The sequence below is a fragment of the Mercenaria mercenaria genome, chromosome 5 (assembly GCF_021730395.1).
Source record: "Mercenaria mercenaria strain notata chromosome 5, MADL_Memer_1, whole genome shotgun sequence".
Classification (NCBI taxonomy): Eukaryota; Metazoa; Mollusca; class Bivalvia; order Venerida; family Veneridae; genus Mercenaria; species Mercenaria mercenaria.
In genome coordinates, this window is record NC_069365.1 from 42,239,750 (window position 1) to 42,254,434 (window position 14,685).

The 14,685-nt window shown below is 35.1% G+C and overlaps 1 protein-coding gene across 3 annotated transcripts in view; it reads right to left on the reverse strand.

Moving 5' to 3' along the window:
* Nucleotides 1–14,685, reverse strand: part of LOC128556993 (uncharacterized) — a 43,340-nt gene that overhangs the window by 10,234 nt on the left and 18,421 nt on the right. For 2 of the 3 annotated variants that reach the window (XR_008370967.1, XM_053543329.1), the window contains exons 3-4: nt 3,747–3,848; nt 3,082–3,201 (exon numbers count right to left, since the gene is read on the reverse strand). Coding sequence is in view for 2 of the 3 variants with exons in the window: in XM_053543329.1 (XP_053399304.1) it covers nt 3,082–3,201; nt 3,747–3,848 (222 nt within the window). In the remaining variant the exon portion in view is untranslated. The remainder of the gene's footprint in view (nt 1–3,081; nt 3,202–3,746; nt 3,849–14,685) is intronic. The other variant, XM_053543330.1, reaches the window with a different exon arrangement.

Below are 14,685 nucleotides of genomic sequence, written 5' to 3' on the forward strand. Positions count from 1 at the left end.
AAATGGTGGGGGCGAATAGGAGGAACAAATAAACAGGGGGAGACAAAAACAACTGGTCAGTTTTTCTCCCTTGTTTGTGAAAAAAAAAATATGGTTGAGGGGATCTTACTAAGGGGAAATAACCAACCGTTTGTTTATTTCCCGGGGAAAGAATCAACCGGTTTTTCTCCCCGGGGAAGAAATCAACCGGTTGTTTTTTCCCCCCGAGGACAAAGCTGACTGGGGAAAAAACTGACCGTTACAACGGTAATAATACGTGTGTACATGCCCACCAGATAAACGAAAAAAATAAATCCTAGGTTCGTTTTGGAGTTTTGACGAACCTGTGATGGATGAGACTGGTGCTATGCAGGCTCCATCACCTCACACCCCTTTCTGAATTCCAGTTTGTTAAGTTTTGTCCATTGTTTTTTCATTTAAGGCAAGCCTATTATTTCAAGTGGGGACCATACGCCGCTTTTCATGGAATTGCACTCATTAAATTATTGACGGTTTCATATACACCGCCGAAAAAAAAAATACCTGGGGGTGTCACACATTTTTATTTCCATGCTTATAGCATATGTAAATGTAGAGTTCTGCTCTACCCGACGCTAGAGGGCGTTGACGGTAGCTAGCATTTCCTTTACCGTCCAAGAACACGCTGAATCAAACCGAGCCTGCAATATTTTCATGATGTCGTGTTGGGCACCCTGTGGTTTACCCCTTTTCCTACTTTACCTCAATGTCAGTAATAATAAACATGCTTTGGTATTGTTCATTATATTATTTACAATACCATACATACAATTATACAAAATACAATAGAAAATAAATATTACATTTGCAATGTTTAATCAAATAACTTTCAACATCATTTGACATTTTTGCAAGAAATACTTTTGTACATTGAACAGATATTTGTCATCACTTGAAATAAAAAGATGTATTTTGATCGGCACAATGGTACCTTTTTATACATGATTTACGTATTCTTAACATGTTTCAGGTCATTTGGGGTCATGAAGGCCCTAATTTTTAATAGAGTTCTGCTTATCCCAGTGCCAGGGGTCGTGAAAGGTGTTGAACACATTCATACAGTTAGCAAGAATATTGCATAAATCTTTCGTTGGCTAAAACTATCTATGATACGTTATCTAGCAGTCTGATTTGCCAACCTAGTCACGTGGCATAGGCCATTGTAGGTCATGAAAAAGATCCGAATACAGCTGCGCCGAAAAGGGAAGAACGGTGTAGAAGGCTCACACATGAAGTATTTTTATTCTTCATGTACCTGAGCTGTTATGCTGAAAACGGCCAAGACTGACTTGTAAACATTTTCAATTTAGTTGACATATATAATAATAATTATTATGTACAATTTCGTTGTTTAAGCCAAACTGCTTATTTCGTGGTGTCATGAATTCGTGGATTAAACATGTAAGAAATCAAATGAATAGAAATTTTATTTCTTCGTTTGAATTAAAATTCTAAGGATTTGCTCAACCCAAAATCCGCGAAATTTAATACCCTATGAAAAATATATTAATCATTCAAAATGCCAGTATCAGTCATATTTGGTACTGGTAAAATACGTCTATTTACAAATATTTGCACTAAATGTTCGCGCTAAATTACGTATGATATACGTGCTGTTAATATGTTTCAGGTCTTTGGGGTCATGAAGTCCACTTAATTTTACCTATTTGATAAAGTTCCGTATTTAATAGACTTCCGCTTAAAGAGAATTCCTATGTTTTTTTTCTTTCATAGAATTTTTTTTTAATTCACATATATGATAGGAATATGTATGCTGAAAACAATGAACAAATAAAAACAATGGGTCACCAGTCTTGTTTTTGCGAAAAATTGTTTTGAACACACCCACTGTTGCTGAAACTGCCAGCGATTTTTCAACATTTTCATAATTTTCTGCTTTTTTATAAATACCAACCAAAATATACATAAAGACAGGACAATAACGTATTCTTTTTACAAATTTTATTACATGTATGTAATTATTTGATATCATAGTCATATTTTAATACTATATCCTTACAATAATGGGTACAAATGAAAAAAAAATCTTGTTTTCTATTCACTTTTACGAACTTTTTCCAATAAAAAATACCCATATTGAAGAATATTTTTCTAAATTTTGAAAAAACTGTTTCATAGAATTGTTTCCTGTTTTTCTTGTGTATGTATAATTGTATTGTGAGCATAAAAATGGCTAAAGATGTAGGGGTCACCAGGCTAAATTTTATGTTAAGACCGCTTGAACACAACACCTGCTCGGACGAAAAATGGCGCGAACCTGACCAAATTGATTACATGTTTATCTGCTAGATGTTAAAAAAAGTTTTAAAAATTCTAAATTCTTTCTATAATTGAATACTAAATAATCTGAAAAATGATACTGTCTTACAGTACTAAGTCAATTGTCTTACATTATATGAAAGACACTGTCTTTGTACTAAAATGCGATGTGAAAACACAACCACAAAAATGGCAAGATACCTGTCAGGCAATACAACATAAACCAGTATCAACATTTGATTACTGATAAAACTTATCAAAAATGTTATTTCATTCAAGATTCCTCATATTTAAGATTGTCTGTCACATGTTTTAACAACTGTTGACCTCACTTCAATTTCCCATAGAAAATGTCGACTGCGCAGAAAGATGCGCATAAAAAACTATAGGAATTCCCTTTAAGGGCCTCTATGGCCGAGTGGTTAAGGTCACTGACTTCACTTACCCCTCACCGATGTGGATTCGAGCCTCTTTCTGGGCGTTGAATTCTGTATGTGATGGAGTCATCCAGCCAGTTACGGAAGGTCGACGGTTCTACCCATGTGACCGCCCGTGAAGAAATAATGCACGGGGGCATCTGGGGTCTTCCTCCGTCAAAGCTTGAAAGTTGTCATATGTCCTTTGATTGTGTCAGTTTGACGTGTTGAATAAATTATAACCTCATACCGAACCGCGTCTGCTATTATTTTGCTTGAATGCGTTTTATGTTACCGAGGGGTATTCTTACAGCGCAATGTTTAATGTTTAAGACCTTGTATTCTGTAAGGTAAAGACAAATCTTACACAGTGTCCTGTAGATTCTCACGATCCCTTTCACAGGAGCTGAGTTTCCCACGCAGAAGGGCAACTTCATCAGACTGTAGATTCCTTTCTGTCTGGCGCTCTTTGCTTTTTACATTGTCTCTGATGCAAGTAATTTGTATGTTAATATTGATAATGCTTCCGATATATTATTCTTATATTAATATATAGTACAAACATATCGAAAACTTCATTCAAACCCCTAGAAAAATAACACGCATTGATGTTTGCTTGCATTAAATTTTTATTGTCAACATAATAACAAGTCTAACTCATTTGTTGTTAAAAGCCCAAAGAACTCTGTAGTACTATATTGCTTGCTTTCCTAAAATGATCGGTATTATACCTTGTGTGTTTTATATGTAATTTTTCTGATGATCGAAAATTAATTCATTTTCAGATCATACTGTTTCCATTAAACTTACACAATTGAGTTATATATATTATTGTAATACTTTTTATGCACAAAAATGCATGAATTTGCTTTCTTGTCCGTTCGACCACCTGTTTTTAAAGATACTCTCGTCATATAATTGTTGCTGTTGATTGTTAGAAGAAGACTTATCAAACAGACGCAGTTGTTATATCCTAGTTGTTTGTGTTTCAATTTATATCAGTGTTAATGACGTGAACCCAACACAACTTACATACAATTTTGCTGATCACTCCCACTGGTGTCGAGCTGAGGGGCAACATGTAGTCTGTTCAACTGAGTCTTGCATTGTTCTTCACTGTTTAGAAGTTCTCCGCTGCAAGAAGTTCATAAAAGTCATTTAAGTTTGCATGCATAATACTAAAGTAGTCACGTATTCATGCTGAGATATCAGATAGTACGTGACATTTTAACGCGATTCGTAATAAACAATTCGATCGACTGCTGAATTCAAATTTGAGACAATACTAGAATTGTGTCCATTGGATGCGAATACTCCCAGATAATGCGCAATCCTCTAAATAACAAAGTTTTTAGTCCAGACCATCTTCACATGAGGGATTCTCGACTGAAAGTTTGAACCAAATTGTATTCAGATAACTTAGAGGTTGTGTATCTGAAGAATTTTGAATCAACTCATTCAAAAAGTGTATGAGGAGTTGAATATATCAATTTTCTTCACTACGCTCTATTCTGTGAAGTTTAGAAAGGGCCAGAATTCTTGAAAAAGTTCATTATTTATGTTCATCTCCAAACAAAGGTCCTTTGTCTGTGAAACTTTCAAGCAAATTCTTTTCAATAATGTGGGAGGAAAAAGGACATAACGAGATTTGTGTCAATATTCCATCTAGCAAAACTATCAAAGGACCATTTCTGCTGTAAAAAATAGTCTCAGAAAATAAATATTCCTTTGTGGTTATTTGCACATCAAGCTTCTTTATCTGCGTTTGAAGTTTGAAGCAAATTGGTCTAATAGTATGGGAAGAGTTGGAGCAACATTTCGGGACGTACGGACGGACGAACGTACAGACAGACGTTCCTACATATGGGTATTTATGTGGCTACTCTTTTATTCTTTTTTATTGTTCTTTTAGCCTGGTAAAAGAAAAAAGCCACATAATTTTAAGCTTACTGAATAAATGACATCAAAGAAAATGTACAGTTACATCTTGTTCCTATAGCTACCTAAGTGCGCAAATGTATACACGGACGGACGTTCGCGGATGTATGTACGGACAGCAGCAACGTTCTATGCCCCCACATTAATGGAGGGCGGGCATGATAAATCCTAATACACAGTCAAAACGTTATTGTTTGTGTATTTCTACAACCCTGATGTATCTTAATAAAATTAAAATTACTGGCGGCAATATTGGCTCGAGTTCGAAACCCCCGTTGATGACGTGTTGGAATGATTTTACCTTTTTAATGCTCATTGCATCTTTTCAACTCGCCCAAACACAAAGTGCTCTAGGTGAGATACTGTGGTCACCCTGTATCCGTCTTTCGTCGCCGTCTGTCGTCAATAATTTGACTTTTTACACTCGATATGTCGCAATTATGGTCCTATCCTAATGAAACTTAGTCAGAATGTTATTTTCATTCTGAATAAAGTCTTGTTAATATTTGATTTTCATAAAACGTTGTCAGAATGTTTGCCATTAAGAATTCTAGGTAACTGGACAATCAAGGTCTTCCTTAGGTCGCCCTGATTAAAATTTTCACTATATGGCCATTTGGAAATCTTAAAAATTATTCTACTGTGAAAGCTCTAAACCGATTTGGAAATAATTTTACAGCGATGCTCCTTGTGTATTTGTCTATCACAATCTCTGGAGTTATCGTGATTTGTCTGTAAACTTGACCAGAAACCGGGCTAGTTATCTCTAACTGGCTACAATTATGGAACATTATGAAACTCTTTCGCTCAGAAACGGCTGGCCCCAATTTCACGAAAAAATTTAAGTAATTGCTTAGCTAAGTCTGTTATTTGAAATGCTTGTTTTCTGCCCTTTATGGGTCTTCAATGTTGACTTTTCCGTCTATATCAGACCCGTATATGGCTATTTCATAGATCATAGTTCCGAATTTTACATAAAATGAAGTATAAAAATAAGAAACATACTACTAACCATAGTTTAATCTAGCTATTATATTGGTATAGAAAAAATCAACATTAATATTAGGTTATTTAACATTGTTCTGTACAATACGGAGATATTTTTGGACGAGTACCCAGCTGAGAAAACCATACTGGACGAGCCGCTAGCTGGGTACGAGTAAACAAAAAAAAACTCAAAGTAAATCCAGATTTCAAGACGCATAATCAAACTCTGTACATAGAGGGCCTACTTCATCCGATTTACATTCGGAACATTTTCACGCGTTTCGGGCTTTATCGTATGTTTAACATGGGACTGTTGAACCATCCAAATACAGAAAATACAGGATTTTTTGTACGCGCGTGCGTCCAAATACAGAAAATACAGGATTTTTGTACGCAGGTGCATCCAAATACCGTAATATATTGTACAGTCACGTGTTGCAAATGAACGTTTGCGATTGGATAGATAAAATAGGTATAGAATAAATAACAATAGCTTAAGCAATAGCATGATTTTGAAATAACAGACTTAACTAAGTAATTACTTAAGTTTTTTCGTGAAATTGGGGCCTGGTCCGATTTTAAAAGAGTTCCTTGTGAGAGTCTACAACTAGATTTTTTTTTAAATTCCAGTTGTGAAACTCAGATGAGCGATCGATGGCTATAATGACCACCAAGTCATGGAGATGATTTTGAATATATTTTAGAATATACTTTTGTTGCGCTTTTCAGTTTATTTCTTTTCATCTACTAATTATCAAATTACTTGGATTTACCTTCATTTGATTTAAAATACAATACTAAAGCTTTGAACAATTTATTACAAAAGGGACTTTATTTTTTACAGTATAGAACATTACTGTATATAGTAATATGATAATCCTAACGTGTGAATACATTAATTGGTGACCCTGCAAATGTATTTAGATTAAAATATAAATACATTATTTGAAAGTATAGAACATAACTATGCAAATTAATAGCTGAGTTAGTGTAACATGCAGTACCCCTCATGCCTGACAGGGATTTACTATATTTAATTGACTTCACGATCTCAAAGGACCTATAAAAACACGTGTTAAAGTACGTGTTGGCTTTTTACAGCGGTCACACGGCACTTTGTGGCCAGCTGTTGTAATATTTGATAAAATAAATTGATAAGAAAAAGATTAAAAGTAATCACGGTTTTACTGAATCCCTTCATAAGAGGAAATGAAATGTGCAATACCCCTCACGCCCCCTGAGAGACTTCTATCATTCCACTGAATTTAGTTTTATTAGAATGGAGTTCAAGAATCATTTGAAAGCATAGAACATAATTAAGCAAATTAATAGCAGACACCGATTCAATGAATATGTTCATGGGAACCCTCACGGCCACTAAGAGACTTGTATTATTTCATTTAATAGAGTTTCGTTAGAGTGGAACTTCAACTGATGCATCCACGGTTTTAACATTCAGATATAACAGTTTGTGAAGGACGGGCGGGATAAAGTATTAGGTAGCAGGGTACACTTCGAATTTTGGCCCCCGTCAATATTTGTAATAATTAGAATTTTCTTTATATTGTAAAAAACAAAACGAGCTGGATGGGCCCCCATTCCGTTTATATCCTGAAGTTCAGTATGGACTATAAAATTGAGAAATTCAATAAAATTTGGCATTGTTCTTGCAGCGGGATCATTGCAGGCTGTTCAAAAGGTGCAAACTTGATGATTTTGGCATGCTATTTTTAATGGATGGTGTAAAACTTTCTAGTCATCATTTTTATCGTTATTAACCCACACATCGCATATTTGGCCCACCAGCTATGTATTTCGTCAATCAGGGGGATGTTCGGACGGTGGGGACCCCATGAAATAGGAATATAAGGGTTGAGGACATTTTATTTTCGTAAAATGATGCAAAATTGCCCTCAGATCATTCCTAATGACAAAATACGTTAAATCATGCCAGAAAATGGTAAAAACGGATGTATTGTACGTTCTTTGTCTCGTAGTGAAAATTTGTAAAGTTTGGCAAAATTTGCGCATTAGAGTTGGGCAAGTTTAGACTCTCTCATACAGACTTCTTTTCATGCTATTGAAATCATTTTTATTTGGTTTAATTTGCGAAAGACATATAAAAGTTCAGAACTAGTAAAATCCTCTTTTGTTCATTAGCTGCAAAATCTTAAGGTAGCAGGGTACACTTCTAATTTTGGCCCCGTCAATATTTGTAATAATTAGAACTTCGTTATTTTGGATGTCTGTAAATTAAGATGGGAGATATTGATTGTTAATTCTTTAGAAAATTTATATAGTGAGCCGGTACGTGTAAAATTCTGATGTTAGTTGTAAATTTTACTGCTGCTAGCTTTGTATGAATCAATGAGACACCTTTTCGCGGAAAAATGCAAATCACGGAAAGGTTCTGTGCTTGTTGGTTGGTACTCGGGAACATTTCCGCTATTTTGTGGGGGAAAAACGAGCTGGATGGGCCCCTATTCAGTTTATTTCCTGAAGTTCAGTATGGACTATAAAATTGAGAAATTCAATAAAATTTGGCATTGTTCTTGCAGCGGAATCATTGCAGGCTATTCAAAAGGTGCAAAATTGATGATTTTGGCATGCTATTTTTAATGGATGGTGTAAAACTTTCGGTTTGATAATTTTCTTTATTCTTGTATGAGAATCCTGATCTTGCCATTAATTAAAAGCACAAAACATGCACGCAATCTAAAAATGGCCACCCTGATTCTGCTCATAAGGGAAGTGCAAAATTGCGACTTGCTACATGTAAGACTGTCCGTGCCCAAACTTTTCGAATCTAAGTGTACTCTGCTACCTTAACACCGTTGCTGATAAAATAATTTGCGATCATTAATAACTCGTGTACCGTTGGTTTCGAAGTTACAGCGTATCTAATCATATGATACAAATGAATGAATACTACATTGTACTTATATTGTCACTCCATTTCAACATTTCAGTTTTGCACATTAAGTACGAATTTCTGTGTATATAAAATGTTTAACATACAATAAAGTTAATCTGAACGTCAAGACTATACAGCATACGTGTATAACTAACACTCGTTCGTTCCATAGGAAAGATTCTAACACGATCCGCAGCAATTGCTACATAAACATATAGCGAAATCGCCTATATGAGTCTACGGTAAAATATGGTTGGCCCTTACATCCCCCCCCCCCCCCCCCCTCCCCCAACCCCCTCAGATTGTAACATAAGAGTTTCTACTTCAGTTCCATTACATACGAATTATTTCAGGTCCAAACGATTGAAAACAGCATTTCATAAACAGAAATATAATAAAAAGTCATACTGACTTATGTGTAGGTCCGTAAAACACGTTCTGATCTCTACGAGCGAACTCAATTAGCTTAATTATGATTTAGCGGTGACGTCATAAATGTATGACATAAAGTATGACGTCATAATTATGTGACGCCATAATGATGTGACGTCATATAAAAGTTAAGCTGGTGACTCCTAACACAGGCTCAATTCGCCTAATTTGATGATTCTGTTCATAATTAGTTTGCGAGATGTTATCTATGAATACTTCTCAAAATTCTGATAAAAAATAAACAAATATCTATACGTTCCATTGGCTATGCAACATTTTCTAACCATAGAGGGTAAATTGTAACAGCATATGACCCGAATGACGTATTACGCTGAAAATGTAATAGTGTATAAGTTATAGGAAAAAGATGTTTCCTTTTGTGAAGAAAGCACCAAACTTTGTTTGTAACTATTTTGAAGTATGCTGAATCCAAAAAAAGGAGGAGACACGCAGTTGGCTAACCTCAATTAGCTTAAAATGAGGCCCCAAAAAGGGACCTATGTTTTATTTATTTAAATTATATATTTTTGAAAGCAATGTCCAAAAGGTTAATTTATGACCTAAACAGTAATTATTATTGACATAATATTTAGTTAGTTACATTTTTGTTTAAAAAATCTCATTTACAGGATATCTTTATTCTTGTGCGAATGTGTGAAGTGTGAAAATTATATTATTATTATTATTATTATTATTATATACCACATTTATATAGCACTCTTTTCATATAAAAATACGTTCAAAAGTGCTTTACATAAAAATGTTTATGTAATGTTCAATAAAAAAAAATGGCAATTGAACTATTATAGAAGAACTTTATATTACGGTAATGAGATACCAAGCATTTTAAATTGGAAGGTAGGCAGATCAAAACATGAAACAAAAATACATACCGTAAAACATTAACTGACCTATCAAAGACACAGGCCAGAGCAGAATAGAACAGAAGATATCTTACATTTTGAACAGACAGAATTAACCAGTATGATGTCTGCGAAATGCATCACAACACGCAAACCGTCCCAGATGATTGGGTCAATCCCCACCTAAACGGTCCGGAGAACATCCATGATACATCCCACAGAAAAAACAACGCCAACATTATTCTGTCACACAAGAGTTCTTAATTCAAGTAATTGATTGACTGGCAAAATACCTACATTATAAATCAGGTAATCAGTGAGATATTAGTACCCAAAGAATTGTATGAAATAATGCGTCTTTAGCGCTTTTTTGAAACTTTGCAAGGTCTTGCACTCTCTTATGCCAGATGGGAGGGCATTCCATAACCTCGCAGCTGCTGTCTGAAAGCTTCTGTCACCAAATCGCATTGTTCGACATTTGGGCACCACTAGTTTTAATGCATTATTCTGCGATTTTAGATTTCTGGATGGTGTATATATTTCTAGCATGTTCACTACATAAGCTGGTGATTGATCTTTGAGTGCCTTATATGTATGTGTTATAATTTTGTATTCTACCCTACATTGCACAGGAAGCCAATGGAGTTCACGCATCACAGGCGTTATATGGTCGTATCTGGATGTTCTGGTAACGATTCTAGCTGCCGTGTTTTGGACATATTGCAGTTTGTTCATTGAATGTTTTGGAATTCCATATAGAAGAGAGTTGCAATAATCCAAACGTGATGTAACAAGAGAGTTGATTAGAGATTTGGTTACGTTTGCGGTTATATATTGTCTGATGTGACTGATTCGCAACTGTGCATAGGAATTCCTACACACACTATTCACATGTTGCTCCATCCTCATGTTTGAATCCAGGAAAGCACCGAGGTTCCTGACACTGCCTGATTGTTTGATTTCAGAGCCGTCCACTTTCACAGATATGTTTGAAACAGATTGTGTCTTGTGTTCAGATGAAAATATGATTAATTCAGTTTTTTCAGCATTGAGTTTCAACATGGTAGTATTCATCCAACTTACTATATCCTTTAAACAACATTCAACGCGATGAATGGTCTCTTCAATAGACATTTTGTTTATTGGCTTGAAGGATTGATACAACTGCGAATCGTCGGCATAGAAATGATTGTTCAGTCCGTGCTTTCTGCAGATAGCTCCGACTGGTTTTGTGTACATTGTGTAGTTCTTTGGCCCCAGGACAGAGCCTTGGGGTACACTGTACTTCATTAGCACCGGTTGTGATAGCTCGCCATCTATGCATAAGGTAGGTATGACATCATCCATGCGAGTGGCTTGCCTGTAATACCAAAGTGACGTTCAAGGTGATGAATCAACGTCCCGTGGTCAATGGTGTCAAATGCTGCATAGAGATCAAGCATCACAAGAAAAGTCACATTGTTCTTATCCAACGATTGAAGAATGTCATTTTGGACTTTTAATAGGGCGGTTTCGGTTGAGTGGAATTTCTTATAAGCCGATTGATTAACTTCATGGAGTTCATTGTTCCTCAGATGATTTTCAATTCGAACATCTACCACTTTTTCTACGATTTTAGACAGAAACGGCAAGTTTGACACAGGTCTATAGTTTTTTAGGACATTAAAATCTAAGTTTGGCTTTCTTATTCGTGAATGAACGCTTTGGGCACATACGCAGCATCTAGAGGTGCATTCATAATTTTTGTTATCACTGGTGTTAGTTCGTCAAGACATTCTTTTAATAACCATGTTGGGATAGGATCTAGTTCACATGATTTGTTCGCTGACTTTTTGATAATTGATTTCACTTCGTCTTCTGAGGTTTGAGTAAACTCAACATAACTGACACCTGTGTATTCAGATTCTATGTCATCTAAATCAGATACAGATTGTGTTTGCGATGCTATATCGTTTCTGATTGTTTCGATCTTTCCAATAAAGAAGTCACTGAAATATTGTGCGAGATGATGTGGAGATGAATGTGATGGTAAAATCACCTCATTTGTATCGCCAAGAAGATTTTTGGTTATCTTTAATAAACGCTTATGATCACTGCCACATGAGTCAATTTTGCCTGTATAGTATTCAACACGAGCTTGTTTTAGCAGCTTATTCACTTCAGCACATTTTGTTCGGTAAATCTGGTGATCGATTGTGAGCTTACTTTCACGCCATTTCCATTCTAATTTTCGTTTCTGATGTTTTGATTCGTGGAGTTGCTCGGTATACCATGGACATGAAAGTCTTAACACAATAGTCTTGATAGTCAAAGGGGCGTGTTTGCCTACTATAGAAATTAACTGATTTGAATATTCCTCTACAAATTCATCGATATCAGTATCAGATGGAGTGCACTGTGTGTTAAAGAAATCTATTCTTCGTATGTCTTCTCGAAATGAGTCAATGTCGATCGAACGTAATTTCCTGTACTACACAGTTTTTCGTACGGGGGGGGGGGGGGGGGGGGGTTGGTTTGGAAGCTTTAGAATCAAATATCACAGCAAAATGATCACGTGACATCTTTCCATTTGAATCAGGGAGTCCAGGATCTATGACCACGATATTTGAAACCGTGACATCATTATCTCTGGTTATCACTACATCCAACGTATGCTCAGCTATATGTGTTGGTTCTTGTACATGTTGACGCATGCCACATGCATCTCATCTAGACTGCTTATAAACTTTTTTGTGTCACTATTTTCCGGTAAATCAAGATGGAAGTTAAGGTCCCCTACAATGATGGTGGTCTTGTCAATTGTAGCATATTTAGTTAAGAATTTGGGCCATTCTTGCTCAAGGAAAATATTTGTGTTTAACCCGTTTTCTTTGGAAGGGGGTGGCCGGTATATAATGGCAAGCCGTAGGCCTATGGAGTGTCCGCCTGTAACTACATTGCAATCCATATACTCAAATTGGTAAAAATTCGTTGTCTTTGCTTGATGTGACAATATTCACTTGTATGGCTCTCTTGTGAATGATCGCTACGCCCCCGCCGCGCCTACCACTACGAGGGACATGTTTCATTTTGTAACCGTCGGGCACGAGACGAGTTCGCCGATGCACGCTTTGTCAACAGGGCTACCGAGCCATGTTTCAGTTATGGCACAAATGTCGAATTCATTTGTAAGGATGAAGTCACATATGGAGAGTGTTTTATTTTTCACTGATCGTGTATTGAGGGATGTTTTTCTGTCCCTGAACTAATGTACAGTTTTCACTCAGGTAAACAAACCTTATTTTAGTATTTAATAATATCAAAACATTATTTAAACATTCTTTACATTTTGAGGTTCATTAAGGGTATTGTATAAAACAAGTTCACATATACTTACATACTCATATAATCGATTTAGCAGTACTTATACTGTACATGGGGTACCGATATTTAGATTTCCCTATGGATATTATTTTAGGCATTCAAAAGGGAAGCTAAATAAGGGGTTATCTTGTGTTTTTCTTGTCTTGCAATATCTAATTTAAATTACTGTAAAATGTATAATACAAAACTTAATTTTATATGTTTTTCAACACAGCTAATAACTTCAAGCAAAGCATACCATAATCCTATGCTTTCTTTATAACAATAACGAAAATGGAATGTGTACTACATGTATTGTTGTATTTATTATTGCTAATTTGTTCTATATTTAATGATGCTAATTTATTTAAATTTGATTAAGTTTTCAAGTTTTAGAATCAGTCTAAAGTCCGCTTTTCTTGAAAAGAGCACTGGTATTTTATGACAGATTGACCTTTAATTGTATTGTTTGAAACAACAACCTTCCTAATGATCCAGCAACACCTTTACCTGCCTCTCCCACTGCTCCCCTCCACAGAGCTTATAATTATCCACATTTCTAAAGTGCAGTGATTTACTGCAGATACCCCAAGAACGCAAATAGTTACGTATAAAAATTTGGTACAGATGAAAATATAATACAGAAAAAAAGAAAGTAATGCCAAACAGATTTAGATGTAAATCTTTGAAAGTAAAGATTAATTGATAAGTTTATAAAGAAAGTCTCCTTAAAAAAGCTGAGCTACAGTTATCTTACATATTAAACCTTTTGGACAAATATCGAAACGGTGTATTTTTCATTTCTAATTCAGTATACTTTATATTAATTAAATACAAACTTTTATGCTTTCTTCATAAGAAACAGCTTTTCACACGCAGTTTTAATATTAAACATATAGTAAAATGTGATTACGTCCCTTTTTAGTATGTATCTTGAGAAATAGGAGTAATTTGGAGTAAACTTTTGTATACTTGTCAATACCAAATGGTTGTCTGTCCATGCTGGTAATATGTTATCCATGTTTAGATCATATGAAACATTACTATATAGATAAATTTCAATTTAAAGGAAAAAAATATCTTTTTTTCAATACCTTTTTAAAATTGATTTAAAAGAGGTTCCAGGGCTGATAGAGCGTGTCTCCTCCTCTTGTAGTATTTGGGATACCTTAAAGTAATTTCATGCAAAATTTGGTGCTTTCTTAACAAACGGGAACATCTTTGCCATTTTTTTGTTCCATATCTTACTCGCTATAACTACTACTGTAAAATGCGAATTATTTGCGTTGTAAGAATCGAAATAATAAATATCTTCCAATAATTTTATCAATTAATAAAACATGGTCATATTTTATTAACTGATAAAATATAGGAATAGATTTATTATTTCTTAATTACAACATGCTTCATTTAAGCGATATACATTGTACACATCGAGTGAAACGAGTACAACCACTGATAACTTCTAAAAAGCAGGAATCGAAGTTGTTTTAGC